At 56.0% G+C, this 26,381-nt stretch overlaps 1 protein-coding gene and 1 long non-coding RNA gene across 5 annotated transcripts in view; both read left to right on the top strand.

The window, feature by feature from the left end:
- LOC143428517 (uncharacterized) overlaps positions 1 to 26,381 on the top strand; it is a 147,630-nt gene that overhangs the window by 114,237 nt on the left and 7,012 nt on the right. The gene's annotated exons all lie outside the window — the stretch shown is intronic.
- On the top strand, positions 221 to 26,212 carry Eip93f (Ecdysone-induced protein 93F). 3 transcript variants are annotated; one of them, XM_076903415.1, is made up of 9 exons: positions 221 to 701; positions 13,826 to 14,730; positions 14,937 to 15,260; positions 16,055 to 16,294; positions 16,665 to 16,744; positions 19,252 to 19,687; positions 22,233 to 22,473; positions 22,898 to 23,783; positions 23,924 to 26,212. In XM_076903415.1, exons 1-9 carry the CDS (start codon positions 608 to 610, stop codon positions 25,284 to 25,286), a joined length of 4,569 nt encoding a protein of 1,522 aa, XP_076759530.1. In that variant the 5' UTR covers positions 221 to 607; the 3' UTR covers positions 25,287 to 26,212. The 3 variants fall into 3 exon arrangements, with proteins under 3 accessions (XP_076759530.1, XP_076759533.1, XP_076759531.1); XM_076903416.1 differs by lacking the exon at positions 221 to 701 and adding an exon at positions 4,217 to 4,811; XM_076903418.1 differs by lacking the exon at positions 16,055 to 16,294.

Genomic DNA, 26,381 nt, shown 5'->3' with positions numbered 1-26,381 from the left:
CTCGCCACGTCACGCTCTCCGCGTGACGTCGTAACCGGCGTTCGCACACGCGTTTCTCGTTTGCGAGACGAGGCGGTTCCTGCGCGCCGCGCGCACGCCGCGCGCACGCCGCTTTCGTTCTTCTCTTTTTTTTTATTTTTTTCTTTCGCTTCCCTCCGCGCGCGTTCGCTGCAACGCAGCGCCGCGCGTTCAACGGCACGACAAGAAGGAAAGGAACGACTAAATAGATAAATAAATAATCGAAGAAAGAAAGAACAAGAAAAAAAACAGCCAGCACCGGTGGTCGCGGTCGTCGCGGGGCAAGAAAGTACGACGAGCAACAGAAACGAGAGGGGGAGATCGAGAAAGCCGGTCAATCGAGGGCTGAGAGAGGACCGAGGTAAACAGGAGAAAGAGGAGGAGAAGGCGGAAGAGGAGAGGAGCCGGAGGAGGAGGCAGAGGAGGAGGAGGAGGACGAGGACGAGGACGGGTACGACAACGGCGACGACGACGAGGACGTGGACGGAGGACGGCCGGCGGCGGTGGGGGTGGACATCCACGCGGGAACACGAGGCAGGCGCACCCGGCCGGCACGCACACACATTCATTCTAAGATGTGATTTCAAAAATGGCGGATTGCCCCTATGCCCGCTGCATACAGGAACGCAGACATATCCGACGGGAGCTGCTGCGATGGACAAAGAATATGGTCTTCGTAGTCGGTGAGTTAACCAGCGCGATCGACGCCGCACTTCGTCGAAGGGGTTGCGCGTTTACCCGCGGATCCGAGAGACGCGTAGGGAACTCCGACGACGCGTTTCTTTTATTTTCTCTCCTCCCCCACCACCCTCGATTCCCTCTTTCTATCTCTTTCTTTCATTTTCTCCGCTATTTTCTCGAGATCTACATATTCCCACGATCGCTACGCGGCTCTTCTTAATCCGACAGTTTCGAAACGAACGCGCTGGTACGCGTTCCACATGGCGAATCTCCAAATGCGTCCGAGTTAGGTACACGTAGACGCAACAGAGTCGAGCGCGAGCGAGAGAAAGATAGGGGGGGTCGTGAGTACGGGGGTGGGGCTGGGGGTTGAAAATGGGGAGGGGGGCGAGAGGACGAGGGCGGGAACGAGAGAGATAGGGGTCAAAGGGGTGGAGGGAGACACGGAAAGAGAGAGAGAGAGAAAGAGAGAGAAAGAGAAGCAACGCCGGTGGTGAGACCTGTTGCGAACCGAAACGCCGAATCCTGGTTGACTGTGAGCCAGGCGTGACTCCTACTCGTGTCCGTACGTTCAACAGGGTGGTTGCACGTTGTCGGGAAACATAGCGATGCTCCGCGCGTACACCTCGCCCTCGCGTTGCAACGTTCCGCGATGGAACATCGGCGTTGTGTAATTTTCGCGAGACACGTGACGACAGAGGGAAGACTTTCGGCTGTCTCTCGCCAATTCCACATTAGTCGACTACCGGTTACCATCGTCTCCGATAACAGAGGGTTGCGTGGAATCGTTGGGAGAACGTTCGATCGATTCGCGGCGATTTTCAGCGCGAGTTCTAATTAGGCCAACGCAAAATCTGACCCCGAGGGGCGAAGAATGCGGCGAAGGCGAAGCTCGCGTAACAGCTTTCGTCCTTCCGCACCCTCGTATACGCCGGCGCCTCCACGCTGAAGCCGCCTTACGGCAGCCACCGACACCGTCGCAAGTCCGCCTCGTACATACCGCGAGAGAGCCGAAGAAGGCGGCTTGGAACAGTGCACGAACTGCGTGCCTTGACCACGGACAACCGAGGGATCCTGGCCGCCGCCCGAAACCTTCTTTTCTTCTTCTTCTTACCGCCACCCTTCTTCCACCTCCTCCTCCTCCTCAACCACCTCCTCCTCCGTCTCCTCCGTCTGTTCCACCCTTCTTCCCGATCCGCATCCCTCTATTGCCCACTCGTCGCTTACGCCCCCACCATTGTCCTCCCGCTACCACCCTCTCCCCCTTTTCTCTCCCTTCTTCTCCCTCTGGCATCGGGTTAGTCCGTCAAGAGAAGAGTTCTGCTACTCGTAGAAGGCGCGTTTCCACGCGCGCCGCGCTGTTGCGTGCACTCGCCGTTACGCTTCTTCCTCCACTTTCGCAATCTCACCCTTCGTCCCACCCTGAGCCCCTTCCGTCATCCCTCGCCTCCACCGCCCCCTCGATCGAGGCAACCGTCGCTGTCCCTACTACTACTACCTCTTCTCTCGTTCGCGTCTCTCCTCATTTCGGAACGCAGCTGCCGCTGGTGGTCGAGAAATTTTCGCGAGTCCTTCCCACCCCCTCCAACCCTCTCTCTCTCTCTCTACCGTCGCCCCGCCGTTGATCCTACCTCCTTCCGACCGAACCTACCCACCCGCCCTTCGATTTCTTCTTCCTACGGACCCCTATTTCCACTTTTTTTCTTCGCGATCGGTTCTCTCTCTCTCTCTCTCTCTCTCCCTCCGCCTCCAACGTCCTGCGCCGCGAAGATTCTAAAAACGAACGCGGTAGTGGCTCTCCGGCGGTGGTACCACGGCGCAAAAGGGAAAAAGAAAAGGGAAAAAAGGGAAAAAGGAGAAAGAGAAAGCGGAAACGGCCGCGCGGAGGGTGCAGGGGGGGGTGTGCGTGTGTGCGCGTCAGACCTCCGCCGGCGTTACTCCTCTCGAGACTTCCATGATCTTCGGAGATCGACCAGTACGCGTTCGGGAAAGGGTGACGAAGGGTAGCAGGCAGAGCCGCTCGGTTCGAGTCCATCGCGACGCCGCACGATTATTGCGCTACGTACTCGTCGCCGGTGCAACGTGTCGGTGTGCTCCGTCCCGTCGAAGTCGGTCGAGTGCTCCCAGCCGGGACCAGTGAGAAGGCCGAGACAACGTCGTCGGTGACAGTGCGTTCCATCGTTTCAGTTCAGTGCTGGCGTCCAGACGACGGAATTAATCGGGATGTTTCGCCGCCTCGTGCGATCAGCCGCTATCGCGACCTGTTACGTTGCACGTGTTGCTTGAACGGGAGGAACGCGCGACGATCGATGCTCGAGCGGAGTGTACGCGGTGGTAGAGTTTCGAGCCACGTCGCGAGAGAACCATCCCACCGTCACCAGATCTGAATCGCGTCTACGTCGTCTCGTAATCGCGCGCGATCGTTCTCGCGCGTGTTCTCGCCACGGGCTCGTAGCCGATGAAGCGATGCCCGTCTCCATCGGTGGTTCGACCGTTCGAATCGATGCACGCCGCGATACCGTTCCGCCAGGCGATCGCGAGCCGCTGTTAGGGACGGCGACGATGCCGTCTCGGCGTGCCGACATCCTCGCGGGGACCTCGCACGAGCACCACGCACCACGGGAGATGGCGAGGAACAGGCAGATCGACGTGTAGAGTAGGTATACACGCGGGACGGAAACTCTCGCAACGGTTAGACGGCACGCCACGTGCGCTACCGACTCGGGGCGAGCGGTTGCGTTGTTCACGCTCGTCCTTTGCCGATACTTTGCGTTTCGTGCGAATCCGTTCGGTTCGGATTAAAATGGAGCGTTAAAAATTTCTGCGAAACAATCAAATTGATAGGCCCCCCCCCCAACCCCTGTATGAAATCGTGCTCGTCGATGCGAGCAGAGAAAGGCACGCGGGAGGGATTTGCGTTTGTACGCGGGTCTCGTTTTTCCTGGATTTTTATTATTTTTCTTTTTTTTTTTGTTTCCTATTCGCGTCGAATCGAAAAAGCTCGACAAACCGAAAGTTTATTTTGTCGCCCCCTCTCCCTGGCCGGTGCCTCCGCCCCGATTGCTCGTTAGATCGCGCAAGATAAACGGGTAGATTTTTCCGTCGCGCCCACCCACGTCCCCTCGTTTCTCGAAAATGCTCGCCCCTAAGGCTCGCGAGGGCAGGGTGGACGAGGTGGAGGAGGAGGCGGTAGGAAAGGAGGAGCGTTCGGGCGGGTGCAGTTACTGCTGATCGTTAAAAGGCGCATAAAAAAGGGAAAAAAAAGGTCGCGAGTAGGGGCAGCAGGCGAGAGAGGAAGCAGCGCGAGAAGTAACAATAAAAATTCGTGGGCATTCGTGTTTCGTCGCCGCGGTAGGAACGAGAGACGTTGAGGGGGTGGGAAACGGCGGAAGGCGAGAGAGAAGGAGGAGGCGGTGGTGGCGGCGGCGACGGCGGCGGAGATGGTGGAGAAGGCGAAGTCGAAGGCGAAGGAGGAGAAGGAGAAAGAGGAGGAGGGGGTGGGTGCAGCAGCAGCGTGTGGCGGCGACGGGTGTCGGTGCAGGCGCAGCGAGGGTGGAGGTGGAGGATGGGTATGGCGGAGCAGGGTGCGTAATGAAACGATATTGAGTAGCCGTGGTAGGGAGGCTGGTGACGAAGGGTGGGGGTCGTCTTCAGCCCTCTCCGTCGATTGACCTCGCTTCGACGAGGCGAAGCAACCCGCGGAGGGGTTGAGAAACGAACCGAGAGGGGGTGGGTGGGAGAGCTCGCGGCACACAGGGGCGGACGTGGCGAGAAGGGTGCACTCGGCGTGCAAGGGGCTGGCGGGGCGAGATGCCGAGCGATCCTCCGTGGCCTACCAGGAAGGGGGAGACCGAAGTTAAATTGACGAAAATGACGCGGCACCTTCTTTTTGTCTCCGCCGGCTGTGCCCTACACTCGTCGCAGCGCGATGCAACGCCTTGGAACGCCTCTCCCCGAAAAAACTTGAAAGCGACATTGGTACTCGAGAGAGCACGACCTAACGAACCGCGCGCTCAAGAGAGAAAAACGGCCAGAGGGACGAACTTTACTGCGGTTACTGCACGGCGGAATGCCACTCTATCAAACGACCCGACGACGACTCGATATCCAGTGTGAGTTTTACTCGTCCGTGTCGTTTGATATGCCACCTATTTTATCCGATCCGCGCCAGCCACCCACCATACGATATAACCCGTGCACCACGCGTACGTATATAATATTATATCTACGTGTAGATTTTAACACACGACGCCTGCTGGCCTCGCCGTTGTAGAACGCGTACGATTCGATCGGCGACGCTCGCGTGAGAAACTCACTTCCGAGTATCCGTTAATTTTTCATCCCGTTGCGGGAATATCTCGTTCGGCAACGATATCGGGTGTAAAGCGAGAACTTGGCGTTCTATTAACATTTTATCAACCATTTTTCGCCCGGCGCGTGTAAATCAGCCCGGGCATCGCGTGTAAACAATTTGGAAAATTACCAACGGCCCGTGTCCGGGGCGTGCTGTTTTTTAAAACGCGGAAAATGAGTTAATACTCAGATGGAAGCGCATAATAATCCATTAAATGATCACATGCCCTGTCAGATAATTATCAAGCTTGACAGAAATTAATATCAATGAACGGTATTAATGATCGCTCTCCTTGTAAAATATAACGGCCGCGTGTCGCGTCGAGTCGGTCGGTTTTAGTTGTAAAATTCATATATCGCGCAACGGTAATTTTGCCCCCTTTGTGCTTGATAAATTATCTCTTTTACGATACAATTTCTTTTTTCGTTTTTCACGCCGCTCTCCCTCTCCCTTTCTCTCTTTCTATCTCTCCCTTTGCGTACCGTTTATCCGCTTCGCGTATTATTTAATCGTGCCGTTTCCATCAAGTTTCGCGTATCTACTACCATCCAACAATGAAAACGTCAAAATTATCTCTGCACTCTCTCCCTTTCTCCCTTTCCTGCAAACTTCAGATTTTCGTCTGGTACGAAAAATGAACGATCTTCGAAGACTGCGCGACCACTTCGATTAGACCCAGACTCACCGTTCTCCCTCTCCACGTTCGACTCCGTTTCTCTTATTTTTTCGTCAAACGGGACGAGCGATAAATTCACAAGTTCCCCGTTAAACGACACAATTTTCCAATGCTCCGTTAGAGTATCGTTCGCGCGCGCTGCACCGTATTACACAGATCTACTGCCAGACACAGAGATACAATAATGGCAGAGAGAAAAAAAAAAAAGAAATTGTTTGAAACGTTAACCGGATGACAACGCCGTTGCTGATCTGCTCTGTATTTTAATCCGTCACCTCGGGTCTGCCGTCGAATTTGATTCGCGCGAAACTCTGCTTCACCGCGTCGTCGAAACGACGATATTAGTCGGCGCAAGTGTGTGTCCACTTGCATTTTCAGCGTTACCGCCGCCGCGCGCGTGTGTCTGCGTACGCATGCACGTTGCAACCACACCAAGCCAACCGTACGATCCGTCTCGCTCGTTTTCGTTACCGATTTGCGAATCGCCCCTCTCTCTCTCTCTCTCTCTCTCTGTTCCTCCGTTCCGCTTGGCCCCGGTTCGCAATTTCTTTCCATCTTTATCTTACTTTTTCTCGCAATTCTATCTCTCACACGTTTCCCTCCCTTCCGATTTATCTTGGTCTTCGCCCCTCCTCCGTGTCCCTCCACTTTTTCCAGCTTATAACCCTTGCGACGCATCGACTAGTGTCGTCTCCATCTGCACATGCAAGTCTCTCTCTCTCTCTCTATCTCTATCTCTCTTTCTCTCTATGTCTCTTCTTCCTCTAGCGTGTCGTGCCTTTCGTTGCTCAGATGCAGCCCGTGTCTAAACACGCGTCACGATAATACTCCTTTCTAGCCCGCTTCGTTCGCCGCTACCATTTCCAGAGCCGAGTCGAAAACAACAGTTATGTTTGCATACCCCGATAACGAAAAAGCGCCGCGCGTATCGAGAAAAAAGGAACGAGCAGAAACTCGACGATTTTTATTCAGGTTTTCATTTCTCTCTTTTTTTTTTCGTGCATCGGCAAGTATCGCGCGATAAGAACGCCGTTCTCGTAATTAACGATTTATCGTTCCGGAAAAGGGATGCGATGACTTCGATATCTGAAACGTGGCTGAAAACGATGTCCTTCGCACTTCCGCTTCGCTCCGTTCGAAACAGTCATACTCCGCTCAGTCGATGCCGTTGGACGAGTTTAGCGTAGCCCGCGCGACGATAACTCCTGGGTAACGTTAGACACCCGGTGAACGATAAACGGGTCGCGAGACGACTCTCCTCGTCGCTTAGCCGACGCTGATTCGCGTCCGTTCCACGCCACCGTCGGATTTTCGTCTCCTCTTGCTCCCTTTCATACGAGTCTCGAGGCTGAAGAGAGTCAGACGTCGGTCCCCTCTCGTCCAGTCTTGAGCAGCCTCGACGGTGGCTCGCGAAACCGCGGATCCTGAAATTGGCGAGTCCGCGGCGCGGACCGGAGACGTAATTTCGCATTGTTCCAGTATATTATTTCATTGCACGATATCGCTCCATTAGTTCGACCCGAGCAGTGATTCCCGAGGTCATTATACCAGCGGAGGAATCGTCGCGTAAGAGCGAGACGTTCGAGAGCGAGCGAGAGAACTGGCGCGAGAGAGAGGCTCCTCGCGAGAAAGAGGGAAGGAGCGCGACGGAGAAAGAGAGAGAGACGGTCGTACGAAGAAGAATGGTCCGCGAGGTCAGCCCACGTTCGTACATATTCTCACGTAGATCTCTGTGTACGTACCGGCGCGTGCACACCTTGACGAGCGTCGTCGTCGTCCTCGTCTTGGGGGGAAAAAGAAGCGGTCGCTCGATAATAGCATCGACTGGCTAGGCGGTTGGTGCACCCATGCACCCTGTGCACCGTCACTCGCGGGACAATGCACGAGGGACCGGAAGATTTTTCGGGGCCAGCTGGTGGTGGTACCCGGTGCGTACCGTTCGGGGTCACGTTAGTCAGTCGGTGGAGTTTTGCCAAAGCGTCGTTGAAAAGGGTGCGCGCCGGCTCTTCGCCGTATTGTTCGCTTCCGCGCTTTTGTAGCAGCCTTTGGCGGCTGCGTTTCCTGTTTCCTCGCGGACATTCCCTGCCCCTTTCGTTCGTCCTGCGTTTTACTCGCGCGCGACGCCGCCCGTTCGACTCGTACGTTCTCGTCGATGACGATAGGCTTCGGTGTCAATATCGTGGACGGATTAACGAATAACCTTCAGAGTCTCTCTGTTACTCTCCCCTTCTCTCTGTCTATCTTTGGCGAGCATCGTTTCGAGATCTTAACGAGGCACGGCTGGGTTCCATGCCTTGTTGAGAGACAAGTAACGCTCCGTGGATTTCGACATCCATCTTCGCCTCTCTGTCCTCCGCGTAGCCTCGACGAACGAGCGAGCGCGAACCGAGTCCCCGTAGCCGGTGAATGGGAATCTCGCGATCGTGTAACAAAGCGACGCTGATAAGTTCGCCTCGAGTAGGCGACCTGGCGGATTTTATTCCCGCCCGATGACACGAGTCGAACCCAGGCCTCTAACACCGATCCCAACTCCCCTCCAACCAGCGAGCATCAACGTAACGCGATTAAGCTATCGCGCGCGATCGCGGCGAGGCGTAGCCGTTCTTCGCGAACGCTCTTCATTACCAGGGGCATTTCTCTCGTAGCTGGCCATCGACTCGGGTCTCACCGTTCAAGTGTAAACCCTGAGCTCTCTATCCGCGCGAGGAGGACGCAATAGCTCGTCCTGGTCGATGGTCTCGCTCCGATTCGAATTCGGAGCAGAGGGTCCCCCTCAATGGATCGCTGGGGGGTTTTCGCAACACCGGTGGCGCACGCGGCCGATGCGCGACCTCGCTCGAGGAAGCGTCGGTTGCGCCGTTCGCGAATCGCGTCGGGGTCGTTATCGCGATTATTTCGTTATTATCGTCCTGAAGGCTTAGGCGAACAGCGCCGCGCAGGCGAATCGCGCGCGAAGCGGGAGTTTCGGACAAAGGATAGCCTTGTGCGTTCGTGAGAGCCAGCTGCGGCCCCACCATCATGCCCGGCCACCCATTTCCTAACCTTCTACTCTCGTCTAAACCGGATTGCCATTGGTCGAAACCGGGCGACGATTAGCGACGGGACCAAGGGAATACCGGCAAGACACCGGGGACCCTGTGCTCCGCTCGTAGGAGAGGGGGGTAGGGGAATGTGGCGCGCGCGCGCTCGCTCACGCTCCGATCTAAAATTGCGGCACGACGATTGGTCGGATGGGCCCCGAGGCCATTCGATTTAGAATTGAAGAATGGTGCCGCTATATCCTCGGCTCGCGGGAGGACGCCCCCGTCGAAAGTAGACTCTCTCTCTCTTTCTCTCTTTCATGGCTTCGATTCTCGAATCTTCCTCGTTTTGATTCACCATTTATCAAGGTAACGATCCGGCAGCGATCGCTACGGGGACCACCGGAAATTCTTCTCCGCGACGCGATCCCATTTGTTATCGCCGCGAAACGTGCTCCATTTCACTGGTTTTGATCCTTACCGGGAACTTTCATCTGGTGTTTGAAAAAAAAAAAAAAAAAAATAGAGAGAAAGAAGAGAGTTTTCATTTTCTTTCTTTCCTCTAGCGTTTCGTAATTTCGCGAAGCGTCGAAAGCGGCGAAACGGGTAGGGTTAATCGTTTTACACGACGGTGAGGTTCCCGTTGGCGAGAACCGCGTCACGATTGGCTTAATCCCGGGCGTGGTCATCTGCCCTACTTCTTCCTCTTCTTAAATGGCACGCGAGATAAGATTGGTTCGGCACCTCTCGCCTGGAATTTCATCCAAAGGCGCGCCACCGACCGTCTAATTACTTCTGGAATCGATCAAGGACTCGAACTTTGCTCGCCATGGAATATCCAACGAAGCGCGACCGCGTCGACTGGCGAACGCCGAGGAGGACGCGCACCGGCGATGGCCGTCGCGAATTTTTCGTCGAAAGTTCCGAAACAGAGGGCCTGCGTTCGACGCTCGAGAGCCGTGGTCCCCGTTTTTCGATCGCGACGCGATCTTGTTTACGTAATTAGGAAACGGCGCCTTGCGAAAGACGTTTCGAGCTGTTTCCCCTTTCCACGTTGTCTCTCTCCTCCGTGCTCGTTGCGTTTCGCTGTAGATACGTTCGTTCATTTGGAAATCCGGATCCCGTGTTTCGCCGCCCACTCGACGCGGACGTTGGCGGGAGGAAAAAGCGCGATTACTACCTTCCCTACAGGATTATTCTCCACGGAGCCCATTGATTACATGCAAGGTCGACGATGCTGCAACCGGTAGAGACGGACAGGGTTAATCGAACCTCTCGAGGAACGGGGCGATCTTAACCGGCGTTCGACCGTGGGGTGTATCTCGTCTAATTCCCAGCCAATTGTTTCCTTCTGCTTTTTTCGAACGACCCGTCTTCCTCCTCGCGTCGACGCGACTCACGTTTGTACTTCTCTCGCGTTTTCTCCATATTCGATCGGAAGAGTAACAGCGATATCGTACAGTTCCTTTAATGCATGCGCATCGCGATGCGACACGAGCGAGATATCCTTGGATCTTGATGTTTCCTCGTCGCGAGCCTCTTTTGTTTTCCTTGAACGGCGGTGGATGAGTGATGCGTGACGTAATCGGCGAACGAGGCTAAATTTAACGCGATGGAAAAGAATTTTCGTCCAAAGATCGCCTTATATTCTGGACAGATTTTTCAGATGACTCACTCCTCGCGGCCTTCAGGCCCGCACGTTCTCGCGGGATGATGATTCCTATAATTGTTGCGGTCGTCTCGGTGCACGCTCGGCTATTCGATTACGAAGAAGTTCGAGGTTCTTCTCGTCGCTTCTGGTTTTCTTTTCTCCTCTCTCCCTTTCAACGCGCCGATCGGTAATTTACACCAACAGAGAGGGAGAGAGAGAGAGAGAGAGAGAGAGAGAGACACGAACGATTGCGTTAAATTGTGCAACGTCTGTCCTCCTTATCGACGCGTTATTAAAATCTCGCCAAACGGTGAACACGGTTGGTCACGGTTGCGCAGAGAACACCATGGGTGGAGACGTCGGGTCCGCGTGGAGCTCGTATCAACGATTGGTCATACTTTCGACCCGGCGTCGATGGTCTGTCATTTGCATGATCGAACGACGCGGCTCGCTTCGATCGAAAGTTTGGTCGTCGCGCGGAGACCACCGCGAATGGTCCTACGAACGCCTCTAGCAACGATCGTAAGATGGTCGCGACGAGCTACGAGTTCGCGAATTCTCTTCGAGCGCGCGACCAACAGCCGTGGGACTAGATTTAATCGTTCGAAAATGGCACATTTCGTCGGTGTACGAAGCTCCGTTTAAATTGCGCGCCGCATTCGATGTGTACGCGCGTGTACGTGTGCACGCTCAGGCCTGACCGTAATGCTTGTCATACGTTTTTCTGACAGCCAGCGCGTGCAAGCAGATATGTCGCAGCGGCGACGCTCGGCGCAGATCCAGTTCGCGTTTCCGCAAACTGGCATTATACCTGTATTTGATAAGCTGCGTGGAACTAGAGCGTTTAAATAATGGCCGTGCAGACAACGATGGGCTACCGCGGCGATAGAGACCGGTAGGAGGGTGCCAAGCGGGGGAAGGGGACGGGAGGGGCGTCGTCGTTATTCGTTCGAAACGTTCGACAAACAATAATAATTTATTCAGATGTTTTTCATCGCGTCGCGCTCCTTTTGCAGCCTAGCGGGAGCGTTAATTCAGCCGTCCCGATCGATCCCGCCCCGACCGAACGCCAGATATTAGATATCCACGTTCTCGATTCGTCGTCGCGCGGCTCCTTGTAACCTGCGAATAATTTCCTTTCCCTTCTTCCTCCCTTTCCTATTTCCCCCGCCCCCCTGCTAGTTTTTACGCGCTCACCGCAAGAAATTCACCGCGTTTCGATTCGCCTCCGGGGTGGGATGGTTCTTCCGCAGGATTGTACTTTTCATCCATTACGACCTACTTTCCGCGGGATCGAGAAAAAAAAGGCACGGCCAATCATATTTTTGCGCGAGGATGGATTCCGCGGGAATTTCGCTGAACGTACCGAAACGAACGAGCCTGGCCGAATGTAATGCCTACGTCGGGTGGAAGTAAAAAGCGATCGCTGCGCGAAGTCTCGAGTGACTCTGCGTCCGGTTTTCTTGGAAACGAGCCGATTTTCAACGTCTGAAGGCTAGTCGCGGCGATGATTTTCAATGACGCGCGACGCTCGTCGCAGCCTCCGCGATTGATTCGCGGAACCGCCGCGCAGCGGTGTCCAGCGATGAGGCATCGGAGGAAACGGAAGTCCTGCGCAGCGCGGAATTCTATCGATGCCGCGTGGAAACCAGCACGTGATTCAGTTGGCTAATTTCTCAGGGACGAACGCGCGGAGCCTGACCGCGTCCGTTGACGGAAGAACGCCGAGCTTTTAATCGGCCGTGGCCGGCGCTGGCCGCGCGACAAAATCAATTCGGCGGGAGAATAAAGGCGGCAGCCATGAAAAATCGCCGGTACGATCTTCTCGCGCACGCGAATCCTCGTACGTTCGTCGGCTGGCGTGTACCACCGCGGCACACGCGACGACCAAATGGCGTGACAGTTATGGTGCATTCGCGGGACGCGTGGCTACCGGGTACCGGGTGTCTGTTTAGGATCAATTGACGCGCATTCGAACCGGGACCAACCACGGAGACGAGTCGTAGCACGGTAGCCACATTTAAGAGACAGTCGATCGCTAAGCGAGGAGATCGGTTCGAACGCGTTCGACTAACGCCCCGAAATGGGATTGTCCGACCGTGTTCCATCGCAGGTATCGATCGCGTAGGGAAAATAAACGCGACTGAATTTACATTGCAACTGGACATTTCGCGTTTGCTGTTTATTTTGGGAATTAATATCGGTCGGGAAGCGGTGCATTAAAAAACGGCGTAGGAGGAGGAGCGGGCGTTGGTGAAAATCTTGGCTCTCGGTTGCGCGTTTCACCGCGCGGACCCCCGTCGCCCCACCGGGTGCGGTGGTGCACGTACGTCACGTTCCGACGATAACAGCCGCGACTATTCGGCCTTTGGATAAGGAAGCGAAAAAAACGCCGTTATCGCCCCGCGTCTATCGTAGGCCGCTCTCAGCGACGAACGAGCGGTGGTTATTGCCGAGCGCGAGCGCGCCGATTCGAAGATGCGATTCGAGAACGCGTACGTGCACGCGCGGCTCTGCTACGCGGGCGATTGGCCAATATCCCGCTGGGCGATCGAACGTGGATCCGCGAAAAAGGGAAAACAACGGGAGAGGTTGCCCGTGCGCGTTGCATCGTCGCTCGGCTTTGTTCCGCCGCAATTTTCTTTCCATTGCGTCATCTTCGTCGGATACCGGGACCGGCGTGCGTGTTACCGCCGTGTGTCCTTCGAAAAAAACCGCCACGTCCGGTCGGTTTCTCGAGCATGCGATTTTGGTGATTTCAACACCGACGCGCCGGCGTGCGTACGCACGGCTGTTGCACGTTTCGCAGGAGTTATCGCGGTTAATGGATCTTTATTGTTCGCGCGAGGAGGCTCGCGTTTTCCTTCCGAACGCGGGCGCCACGGTTGCGCGCCAGTTTTCTCTGCCTATAATCGTCCATCACTGTCCCCGCGGCCGTGCCTCGCGGATACGTTTCAACCCTTTCGACGCTGAGATGAGCGCGCGCGCCGCGCAACGCCGGTTACTTATTACGATATGGCGTGCGTCGATTAATTTTTCACCCCTTTTGACGGGAGGGACACCGCGTCGATCGTATCTGGGTGATTGCCACGAGAATTAATACGCGGCCGGAAAATCTCTGATGAACTGAATAGAATTCGTCGACTGTGCGCGGCCACGGTCCGCTCCCGTTTTTATCTACGACCGCAACGAGCCACGATAGTATCGAGCGTGTGCATAAGGGCTCGTTGTAATTCACTTGGAACGATCGAAAAGTAACCATCGAAAAGTAACCATTTCGTTACCCCCGCGCAAGCACGCACTTTCGCTCGCGTAACGGCGAAAGGGGTTTCAAATCTTCCCGAAGACGGGAGAGCAAAGAACGCAGGGGTTAGCGGACCCTACGGTGGTCATCATTGTGTGATGTAGTTACGGTGGTGTCGCAGGTCTGGAACGGGTAGCGGAGGAGTTGATGGGCCGTAGGAGATGGAAGCAATATCAGGACACCCTGTACAGCGGTACTCGCAGCAGCGAATCATTGACGGCACAGCCCCACCATCGGCTATACCCGGCGTTCTCGTCGTCCTGCGACCCGGTGACCGGGAGCCTCGAGCAAATTGGCCCGCGTCCGCTTCATCCTGCGTCCTCCTCGTTACCCACAACGATAACGACGACAACGACGACGGTGTTGTCACCGGCATCATCAACGACGACGACAGCGCCGGCGACGGCGACAGCGACGACGACCACCACGACGACGACGACCACGGGCCCGGTCAAGCAGGAGAGCCTTCAGAGGCATCACCTGCAGAACCACCACCACCACCTCCAGCCACCCGCGCAGGACCACCACTGTCAGTATCAACAGCAACAGGAGGAGCGACGCCTCAGGCCGGACGAGATCAAAGTCGAGGTCGCGGAGGAGGAGTTCGCGAACGGTGTCGTCGCGCGCGAGGAGTCCGCCGCGAGGGCTGCGGACGCGTCGACGGCGGCCGCGTTGACCGCCGGTCCAACGACCACGCCGACGACCACCGCGGCGGCGTCGACGGCTACCGGGACGATCGCGGCGATCGCGTCGCCGGCCGCGACGGCTACCATGACCACGGGTACCACCACGATCCCGACCAGGCGGCGACGCAAACGCCGGCAGAACGACGGGGACGCGGCCGACGACAGAGAGGACGACGAAGAGAACGAGGAGGAGGAGGAGGGAAGGCGGCAGACAGAGGCGGAGAAACGGCTGAAGCTCGACGAAGATGTCGACAGGCCCGTCAGCCCTCTCAGGATGGAGAAGGATCGAGGAGCTCGGGATTATCCGACTGCCAACGCTACCGATACGGAAGGGACCAAGGTTTGTAACCCCTCTACTGATCTTTCTTCTTTGTAGCACGACTGGAACGAGGATCGTTTCTTTCTCTTTTGGTTGGAAGGTTGAAACGGTCGTCACTGGTCAGACCACGCGTAGCCTCTCTACTATGGTAGAATTGGCTGCGTTCGATAGAAATTTCATCGACGACGACGCTAATCAACGACTAACGATGGATGTGTTTGTTGCAGGAACGAACGGAAGAAGTCGCGTTGGAGCGGACACCGGTGACGACGCAGGGCTTGCTTAGAGTGAAGAAGGAGGAGGAGCTGCAAGAGGCCCCGAGTTCTGGCGGCGGCGGGCCAACGATACTGACGACACCGGCGTCGGATCCGGATGGGACCAGGTCAGGGTTGCCGTGTCGGGAGGTCGATCCGACGATCGCGAGGAACGCGATGGCGCCGTTTCTCGTCGCTGGCCGACGCACCAGCCCACCGCCAGAAGACTGGAAGCCGTTAGACAAGTGTTACTTTTGCCTGGACGGCAAGCTACCGCACGATGACCAACCACCCCTCGTAAGTACGCTTCTCGTAGCATCGACTGACGTGTGGGGTTTCGCGCGCGGTCTTGGCGCTCTCGCATCACGGTGGCGTTACCCCGCGAGCAACCAACGGGACGTATCGAGCATACCCACCTACCGTGGGTAGATTAATTAAAGATCGCGATCCGTTTGACATCGTCGCCGTGACTTGGACACGCCACCGTGACGCGTATTCGCGGCCATAGGGAGAAATGATCGCATTAGCCCCGGAGCCAGGCCCCGGCGGATCCTTCAGAGCGCATAATTAATCGCGCGGGAAGGACAACGCCTGTGTGTCACGAACGGATTCCTACGCGATCCGCGTCCTCGCGATAACACTGGCGCGGGGGTCGTTCAATTTTTGATCATTCCGCGCGAAAGAGTACTTGTCGCCTTCGCCGCTATCCCGCATGCCCCCGGTGGCTTTGATCGCTTTGACGCCGTCGCGCCCTTATAAAAGTTTCACGAACCACCGAGACCACCCCGCGACCAGCCCCATCTCCGACGCCCAGCCAAGCCCTGCCCGTCCTTCGCGTACCTTGCGCGAAAAGCGAATTTGATCAGGATTCGATTTGTCCTCCTCGCGTCGACGGTGGACGATACCCCCTCGCGCTACCACCCTCCTCCTCATCCGTCCTTTTCCACGATCATTTTCTTTTTTCCCTCCCACGCCGGCGGTATATATATATCTGTGTAATCAGAGGTTCCTTTTCCGCGTGCCTCGACCGTCTCGTCGACCAATGACGATGCCGGGCGGAACATAACGTGTTCGAATGTCGCGTCCTGCAGAGCCCGCAGAGCGACAGTAGCAGCAGCTCGCGATCGGCCGAGTCACCGATGTCGGTCCAGGTGGACCCGATGGCGGCGTCCGTGGTCGCCGCGGCCCTCAGCGGCACCTACCCCACCTTATTACCCCAGTGGTGTCTGCCACCGAGGGAGGCGCCTCTCGTTGGGGTGCAGCCTCATCAGGACAGCGCGACGCCGGCCGACCAACCTCTCGACCTTTCGGCGAAACCTAAAAATTCTCAGGTACGTGTCTCCTTCTGGCGTGGGTAGATTCGATTCCTTCTCCTATGCGGTGATACAGTCAGTTACCTGAACGAACAGAGATAGAGAGAGATAGAGAGAGTGTGTGTGAGTGAGAGAGAGAGAGAGCCGTCCAAACTGTTTTTTTTCTTTTCTCGCCGCTTCTCACATTCACGTACACGTCTTACGATTCGCGAGACAAATTTTTTTTACGTTCCTCTGTTCTCCACCAGCGGTGGCTGTACCACGAAACGTATTCGTACGCGTACGGATAATTGTACACGCGAGCCTAAACGTACGATCACTTTTCGTAGCCACTGCGAGGATCGCAAACGGTGCAGTATCGATTATATGGGTATGCTTTCTGTCGCAGGATAATAACATATCTCTATTGGAACAACAGAAAATACCTCTAAGGATGACAGCAGGTATCGACCCCAAGAGTATCTTTAAGTAAGTAATCCATCTCTCTAATCCAAAGTGCGTACCGCGCGCGGAGTATTCGGTACGCGTTCTCCAGATGCATCGTTCAGCCAATCATCGAGCGTGTCTTGGACAGTTTTATGCGAAGGGAAGTTGGGTCGTTAAATAGAACTCGCGGCGCCGCGGTTCGAGGCAGCGGAGCACCGCGTCGTACGAGCCGGTAATTAAAAAGTTTCCCCCGCTCGTTGTTTGCTTATTCGGAAATTTTTACCGCCGAGCGTCTCATTGTTCGCGAGCGCACTCGTTACGAAAATTTCCTCCGCGGTTACATTTCCCGTCGACTTGTCTGAAAACGACCGCGGCGCGCACACGCCTCCGATAGAATTCGCCTGTTCGGTCGAATTTAATCGCGTTAACCCGCGCGCGACCGTTCTCCGTTTCGCGCGCATCGTTTCGTACGAAGCCAGAGGCTAATCGAGTTCAGCATCGCGCTCGTTCCGTCAGGGTGGCTCGAAAATTCGCTCGAGCGAGGCATCGCCAACGGTGGCCACGAATAAAATCGGCCGTGAAAGTCGATCGCGAGACGAACCGCGGAAGTGAAATCGTCGAGGACGGTTAGAGGCGCGTTCGCGCGCGCGTGTGCGCGGTCGCGAATCAAAGTCGACGACCGATTACCTCGGGGATTAATTAAAGCGCGGATCGTCGTTCGCCAATCGGGGGAGAGTTCATCGTTCCGCGCGACGAAACAGGGAGCGTCGTAAATTCGCGGCCGCAGATATAGAGAGAGGGTTCTCCCTAAGTGAGCGAACCGCGAAAAATAAACGGCACGTCGATCGACGAGGGGGGACGGGGCGCGAGGCGGAGGCGCGGTTGACGAAGAACGGGCGGAGAGTAAAAGTCGCGGATCGTGTCCCGTACGTTGCCCTCGTGTTTTCGCTGTTTTCCCCGGCGGAGAACATTTTGCGCGTCAAATTTTTATCGTCGTCTATTATTAGTCGACCGTAATCAGCCACCTCCTGACACATCGAATGCACGACGTTGGTACCTCGCGCGCGTGTCGTGCACCGCGCGAGTAAAGATCGAAACGGGCCGGGCGGCGGCGGAGGGACGACGGAGAAGAAAAACCGTGATCGCGGCGGCGCATGCGCGCCGCGCTCGTAATTAACGATAAGATAGGCCCAGTCGTAAGCCAGTCGAAAGCCCGCCGGCGAGTGGAAATCGAATTTAGAAGCTCGAACGATCGTCCGAACGGAAATCGCCTGCCGCGTTGACAACGCGGCGCGCGCGCGCGGGGGAACGTCGGGGACAGCGGGAGGGTTATTCGCCTGAATTCGAGCGGGAAAACACCAGTCGATTCCATCAATCCTCGCGTCAATCGTTCGCTCGCGATTCATCGAACGCCAACGAGCCAATTAACGTACGCGCGTAAAATCGGCGAACAGGTAACGACGTATGCGAGCGAGGGACAAAGAGCGCCGGCTCGCGGCGATAAGCAGACGTTGTAAAGTTTAGGAGGAGGCGGGGGACCCGGTCGAAATGCAGTTTTTATCAGCTACGCCGGGGTCTAACGGAGGAGCAGGTCGACGAACTCTTCGTGGGGGGGCCACGCGATTCGCGAGGACGCGGACGGTGTACTTTTTTACGTGGAACTCTCGCGATTAATCTTATCGTCGAACAGCGGGACGAATTCGCGCCGGTTTTGATTGCTATCTGTCGGTTGTTGCATCACCAGGTTCTACGAACCCCGGCGACGCGATACTCTTTAATTCGACGGGACGATAACGAAAGAAAGAGGCATCCAGAGCGTACACGCGTATCGATGAACGCGGTTGGTCACCGCGGCAGGAAACGGTCGCGCGCATCGGAAACGTTCGCGTTACGCAACGCTCGACGACGAGCGCTCTCGATGCGTTGGCTTGTCTAATTTCGCGGCTCGAATTCATTCTAATGCAACCCGCCAGGTCGGAGATCAAAGTGTTAACGAGACGACACCGTCGGATCGATTCGGTTCCCGTGCGAAACACGTGCGCGCACCGCGCCGGCCACGTGGCCGCTCTGCACCACCGTCCGCACAAGTTGACCGATGAACCGCCTGTAACACGTGAGCTTGCGGTACGAAAACTACCTACCCTCTGACCGATACCCTGACTTCGTTACGATCACGCGTTTGCGCGCGGATATCGATGCCGCGCCGGTGGTCGCGCAATTATCGGACCCATTCGAATGCATCTCCGCGGAGCGGTCGGTCGGTGCATCGGAGACGCGTTAAAAGGGATGATCCAGGTGGTGGGCCACCGCGAGTATCGCGTAACGAACCGGCACGTGGACCATCTCCTTCGAGAGAAGCTGGAAAAGAGGAAGTTACGTCTCTCAATATCCTCTACTTCGAATTCAAACGCGAATCATCGCGTGGCCCACTTCCTCGACCCTTTTTTCTTTTCGCATCGATGCTGCTGGGCAGTGCGTTGACCCTCTTTCGGAGGAGAAACGAATTGTTGGCGGAGTAAAGGAGAGAGATGTCGAATGGAATGTTCTAGTTCTTGTTACCGCGCGAAACCGCGTATGACCGGTCCGGTGTCGGCCGTGGCGGCGGCGGCAGCGGCTGCGGCGGGCGTCGGTGGTGTCCCCGTGGTGGGCGCAGGGGGCGGCCGGAGGGCCTACACCGAGGAGGAGCTGCAGGCCGCGCTCAGGGACATCCAGAGTGGGAAGCTGGGCACGCGAAGGGCGGCCGTGATCTACGGGATACCGCGCAGCACACTCCGCAACAAGGTCTACAAGCTTGCGATGGAGCGCGAAAGGGACGCGTCCCTGACTAGCACCCACTCACACCCTCACGAGCCCGGCGCCCCAGCCACGACCACCATCACCATTACCACCACCACCACCACCACCACTACTACTACTACAACTACAACACCACCAAATACGACCCAAAACGCCTCCGCGACCACTTCGCCCCCGCAGGTGGATGAGGTAGGTTTTGGGGACAGAACAAGAGAAAAAATGAACAATCGGATATCGAGAGAAAGACGGAGAGAGAGAGAGAGAGAGAGAGGGAGAAAGAGAGTGAGAGAGAGAGAGAGAGAGAGAGAGAGAAAGTGAGAGAGAAGATGTGAAATGGAGAGAAAGAGAGAGAGAGAGAAAGGCATTAAGGTTGTGAGAAGAGAATAGAGAAGAGTGTAATTACGGAATCGAGGGGAAGGCAACCATCTATCCACGTTTCGGACAGAATCGAGAATTGAGAATTGGCAATAGACGAGGATCGAGAATAGTTCGAGGGTAGAAATACGACACCTGCGAGACTGTGGACACTGTGTAGGGGTGGTCTCCAGTGAGAGAGAGATAGAGAGAGAGAGAGAGAGAGAACGCTAGGACAAGCGTAGAGATCGTTTCGAGGGCACGCTTCTTCTGGCATCGGTGGCAACCAGTTTCGTTCATCATCTCGGTTCTCGGTCGTTTTTGTCTTTTTTTTTTCTTTTTTTTTTCTTATCACTTACCACCAAAATGTCCGATAATCGTGTGTCAGTGACGGTAGAAGGAATCCTTTCGTTCGTTTCCGTCGGTCTCGGACTATTTTTCGTTCACCTCGCGGACGGACGCGTTTGCGTTTCATTAAGACGGCACGCGTACAGTTCCTCTCAGGTTCGATGCACGTTCCACCGTCATTAATCATAATTTATCGGACGTTACGAGGCGAGATTGCGCTCGATACAGGCACTGTGCCTTTGGACGCGATTTATCTTGAGGAGAGAGAGAAAAAAAAGAGATGACGCATCCAAGGACAAGCGGGGAAAATACGACGCGAGGATAGGGGGGTGGGCGAGGAGGCGGCGGCGGTGTGGGGAAATCATGACGGAAAGCCGGCCGACGAGTGCACACTCGAAAGAGTTCGATCTTTCTTTCGTACGCGACTCGATTCGCGATTCAAAGACCGCCCATTTGTATCCAAGTGTGGTTTTGGTTAGGAAGAACGAATGGAGCTTCCCCAAAACATACCTCTGCCACGGCGATCGTAGAACTCGCGTGAACCGATCCGCGTCCATCCGCGTCCTCGTCTCACCCGAAACCGTGAAAAGGAAACGACGATGGACGACAGCTCGGTAGCGTGCCCGCGTCGTCGGTTCACGCGGCTCATTGTCGGTTGCCGTGATGCTCAAAGTAGTTGTCGAATGTTTTTTTTTTGCATGGGCTGTTTAACTTTTTTATCTCACTATTTGTAGTTTAACACACGGCCGCTTGGTCTTGGCGAGGTTGCAAGACTCGAGGTAAGTTTTGCGGGACGATCGTTTCGAACGTCTTCTTCTTGGACGCGAGCGAGAGCTCGCGACGGGCTTCTAGGGCCCCCGAATTCGTTCCCACCCGACGTATATATACATATAAAAATATATATATATGTGTGTATATACGTACGTACGCTTTCTTTATTTTCCGACCTCGACACTGTGCATCCTCGGTGTATGCGTTTTGTACAGAGACGGATCTCGTGCTTTTTCTCTCGGCACCGATCGTAGTTGCTGGATCCTCGAGGCGAGGGAACGTTCAGGACGAACGTATGGCTGTTCTCAAAACGGACGATGCGTTTTGCAATGGCGACGCCGCATGCTCGCTCGCAATCGGCGCGTAGCTTCACCCCGGGAGGATCGTATCGGAAATCGACGCGATCGACGACGAGGATCGACCACCCGGGACCACGCCGATTCGCGGGCGGATCGATCTTCGATCGATATCATTTGATTTCCTTTTGACGACGCGTTCTGTCTGCCTGGTGTCATTAGGTGAAGCGCAGGTAGTTTAGTTCCGGTAGAATTTTTTGTGTTGGTTCGAATGCATGTTGTTTGAGTAATGTCCGCGAGGTAAGTGTCAATGTGTAGGCTCTTTGTCGCTCGGCGGCGGGCGAGACGTTGTTCCCGAGCTGGTTCTCAATTTTCGACCTTTGCCTTTCTCTTTCTTTTTTTACGCGCGACTCAGGATCGTCGAGAGCCGCGGAGATTCTCACCGCGGATACAACATTTTGGGCGATGAGATCGTGTTCTTTGTTTGTATTTTGTTTTTTCTCTCTCTTGTCCTTTCTTTTCATTTTTTTTTTTTTTTTTGTTTTCGTTTGGTATATCGTAAAGCTTCTTGCGAACGATACTTTCTGGCAAAACTCCTGCATGACGCTTGGTCATTCTGCATTCGACCGAAGAAGAGTAATATACTTACCGCTATTTACATGGACAACCGACACTGTTACAACACAGACACGCGCATACAAACACAGATGAGAACGCCTCTCGATGAAATCTCTGTATAACGAAACCTCTGCTAGTCGTTGAACCAACTACCCATTCGAGTAATTTACGATCGACAACCATGAACATGTAAGACGTGATTTTCCTCGAGAGGGCATTGCTGTAATAAAAAAAGAAAAATAATAATAACAATAATAATAATAATAATAACGTCAATGAAAGTACTCAAGAATTTTCGCCACGGAGTAGGCTGTGCGGAAAACGCTAGAAAGAAATGTTCTTAACAGGTGGACGAAAAAGAACTGTCCGGAGCGGAAGAGGAGAAAGAAGTCGAGAAGGCACTGTTGAAGCCTCTGTTGTCTTTGGAAGATCTCGTCAGGTTCTCAGCCCTCGAAGGAAGCGGCCGAGATTCCCTGAGAACGTTGCTGCAACGGGGGAACGAGACGGGCGCCGAGTGGCCAGGGCTTGAACACGCGAACATCGGTCCGTACATACAGAAGATGCTTGCGGCAGCTGCGCCGTTTAAAGGTGAGCAATAAGCATCGCGCGCAACCCTCGAGCGAACGGTACGGAGCGGAGCCGATCAGGAGAGGAGAGGACAGGTGAGACGTCCGCGCGTTACGGGATTTAGGTTACTTCCGATAGACCGGTACGCGGCGACGCGGGTTCGAGACGAAAGTCGAAAAGTGTATTACAAGCCGGTGGGTCTTCGGAAATCGATAGAAGCCAGGCCCTGGTCGACGCGGGTCGGCGACACCTTTTCCACCTTCCGATCGGAACTTGGTTTAAGTGGCTCGAACGGTTCTCCGTCAGGCTAATCCGCGATCGAGACAAATGCTCGCAGGCGCGAAGAACCGTGACGAGATTCCGTTTCCTTCGACGCGACGACGCTGGGACGCAGCGACAGGCTGTAAACTATCCGTATACATCTCCCCTCGCTCGATCGTTTCAGGTATGGAGACGCAAGACTATCGCATTCCAGAGGTGATGAGAAGGCTGATGAGCGAAGACAAGAGGCTAAACAAGAGCGTGAACGGGGACCAGTCGCAGCCACCGCATCAGCAGCTTCATCACCATCAAACGCACCCGACCCACCCCCAGTCGCAGTCGCAGACGCAACAGCAACAGCAACGGGGCCCGATGACCAACGACGACTTCAATCCGAACATCGAGGAGGAGGCGAGCGACAGCGCCCAAGGCAGAGCGATCCTCAAGATTCCGTCCTACAAGCCCGCGAGCACACCCGGCTGCTCGAGCAGCAAGAACGGCGACCCGACCACGGCCGCGTTCGCCCAAGGGTTCGCGGCCGCCGCGGCTTCGAGCCCTGGCCTCTTGGAACGCGCCAGCCCGGCGTTCTCCGGTACCAGCAGCCCGACGAACTCGCTGGTCGGCAAGGCGGTGGCCGTCAACTTCAGGGACGTGATCGCGAAGAGCATCAGCGTCAAGTTCCAAGAGGGCCAGACGGTCGCGACGCCAGGTATGCCCGGCTGCCAACCGGCGGGCGTCGTCCAGCCTCAGCAAACGATGATGGCGGACCCGAGCCCGTTCAAAAGGGGCAGGTACACGCCGCCACAGCCGACCGCGCAGCAACAGGCCCAGTCGCAGGCGAAACCACAGGCGCAGGACGCGAACAAACAGAAACCAGCCACTGGCGGCAAGGGTACCAGGCCGAAACGCGGCAAGTACAGGAACTACGACAGGGACAGCCTGGTGGAGGCCGTGCGGGCGGTCCAACGGGGCGAGATGAGCGTGCACCGCGCTGGCAGCTATTACGGAGTGCCGCACTCCACCCTCGAGTACAAAGTTAAGGAACGGCACCTGATGAGGCCGAGGAAGAGGTAATCATCATCTCTTTCTCTCTCTCTCTCTCCCTATCTCTATCTCTGGTTGTACGACCGTCGCTACATCTGTCACCTGCGTCGACGACGTACGCACGCACGCACGCACGCACGCAATCTGTTCGTCCGTTTCTTTCCAGGGACCAGAAGCAGTCGGACGACAAGACGAAGGACACCGCGGCAGCGGCAGCGGCCGCAGCGGCCGCCGCCGCGAACATACGACCCGGCACCGCGGACAAGAAGCCGCAGCTAAAACCGCAGAAGCCGTTCACACCACCGGGAGGCATACCAGGCCCGAACGGGATCAAGATGCCGCCGTTCATCGAGGGTATGCCCCACATACCGTTCACGCCGTTCAACTTTTGGAGCCCGCCGCCGTTCATGCCGTCGCCGTTCATGGCGGGCGCGCCCAACGTGCCGACGATCCTGCCAGAGCAGTACTTCGCGACCAGCAGGATCCGCGGGCTGCAGGAACAGCAGAGGAACGCGGCGATGGTGCAGCAGCAACAACAGCAACACCAGCAACGGGACCGTGACGGTAGCAGCGCGGCCTCCGCCACGTCGGAGTCACCTGGCACCTCGAACTCTCGCGGCACCCCGATGAGCAAGGGCCCGCGCGAGGAGAGCCTGTACGACGGCCCCGGGGCGAACGGCAGCTTCCTCGACAATTTGATCAGGTCGAGCCTCGAGACGGGCATTCCAAGGGACCAGAGGGCGATGACCGAGGCGAGGAACCAGCAACAGTCGAGCGGCTCGCAGCAGCAGATCACCGAGTCGATGAGGAGCAAGGCGTTGATCGATCAGCTGTGCAGAAACTCGAGGCGGACCCCGGTGCCGAGGCTGGCGCAGGACAGCAGCGAGGACGAGAGCTACAGGGGACCGTCGGCTAGCGGTAGACCGATCCCGGAGAGGCCTGAACGGGTGCCAACCGTCGACCTCAGCCCGTCGCCGTCGGATCGCGGTCGCAACGACGACGGCAGCGATCGTCTGACGTCGCCTCCCACGCCGCTCTCGGTCTCGCGGGCCGGAAGCAGAGACGAGGACAGCACGCGGGACTCGAGGATCGACCGTAGCAGCAGGGAGCGCGAGGTTCACAACGGCGGCCAGGAGGATCGCGACCGAAAGACTCTGACCGTTCAACAGCCGGCGCAGCAACAGCAGCAACAACAGCAGCAGCAGCAACAGTTGAATCACTACCCGGACTTACACAATCTCTACGCCGTATCAACTGAGAAAAAAAGTGCCTGTGATAGTAAGCTTATAGTAGACCATTCGAGCCAGAAGACTCAACAGCAACAACAACAACAGCAGCAGCAGCAGCAGCAGCAGCAGCCACAGCAGCAACAGAAGGAGTACGGTGCAGTGAGCGGACTGGTTGTGCAATTGCAACGTGGCTACAATACCGGGAACAACAGGTCCGGCGAGCAGACGAACACCAGCCAACAGTCGACGGAGCAACGCGGGCCCATGAGCATCGGTATGGAGGACTCCGTTGAGCAGTAGGAACGAAAAAGTCGGTATCGTTGATCGGTAAACATGTAGAAAGTAACACGAGAGTATAATATTAGTGAGAATGCGAGAACGGAGCGTGTAGACGGCACGGTGGAAGCTCATTCCCGCCCGGTGCTCCGCGGTATCTTTCACGATCACCTGCGATCGCTGCGTAGCCACGGTTAGGGGTCGTCTTGGTACCACCGCACCCTCTCTCCTTGGGTTCGCGCTCGGCGAAAACGCCGCGAGACGGCTGGAACACCACCGGCGGGTGATAGGTACCGTTTGATAATCGGCTCTCTCACACGCGTACACGCTTGGACGTAGAAATATATACATGCGCGAACACGGATACGGAGTGCGTTGTCTCACCCGCGATCGAGAGCTCTCGGCCGTCAGCACGACCGACAAAGAACAGGAAATCGGGCACGAACACGTCGCGCGTCGGCTATGAAAGCGAGCGCGACCATTTCCTCGAGGAGAGAAGGGGGGCGTGAAAGCCGGCCGCCTCCTCCCGTCGCGTAGCGTCCGTATTGTAGATGGACGAGGGACGACGTTTCCGTGAAAACCGTGAAACGTGGGCACGCGAAACGTACGGGCGGCCCCGGCAGCCTGACCCTGCCCTCACCATCCGGAAGCCCCTCGAACGTCGCGAGGCTAGCTCGGGATACAGGAAACGAACGAGGAGAGAAAAGGAAAGGAAGGCGAGTAACGAAAATAAAGTGCGTAACAACGACGCTACTCAACCACCCGTGAACCCACTGCGATTCCATCGGTTACGCGTATCCGGCGCGCGATACCCCCGTCCAGCTGACGGTTGGTCGCAACCGGAACCGACAACTTTTCGACCACGGCGGATATTCTCGATCCGTAAGGGAGAACGCGAGTAACACGCGGATATCATCTGTATGTATATGTATGGATACATCGTAGTAGATACACACACACACACACACACACGAGACACGACGGAACGTTTTATCGTTACGAAATGCATACACGACACACAACACTCTCTCACATATTTGCCCCATGATACAGTGACACGCAGCATAGATACGTAGAAAATTCGCTCGGTGACACACTTTCACACGTATATAGGATATG

This window comes from Xylocopa sonorina, chromosome 10 (assembly GCF_050948175.1).
Source record: "Xylocopa sonorina isolate GNS202 chromosome 10, iyXylSono1_principal, whole genome shotgun sequence".
NCBI lineage: Eukaryota > Metazoa > Arthropoda > Insecta > Hymenoptera > Apidae > Xylocopa > Xylocopa sonorina.
The sequence above is the reverse complement of the archived record's forward strand: the minus strand, read 5'-3'. Positions and strand labels throughout refer to the sequence as shown.

Coding starts and splice junctions, on each gene's coding strand:
- Eip93f (XM_076903415.1), top strand. CDS start 608: ATGGCGGATTGCCCCTATGCCCGCTGCATACAGGAACGCAGACATATC. Junction 16,295..16,664: donor CGAAACCTAAAAATTCTCAG/GTACGTGTCTCC, acceptor TTTCTGTCGCAG/GATAATAACATATCTCTATT. Junction 22,474..22,897: donor GGCAGCTGCGCCGTTTAAAG/GTGAGCAATAAG, acceptor CGATCGTTTCAG/GTATGGAGACGCAAGACTAT.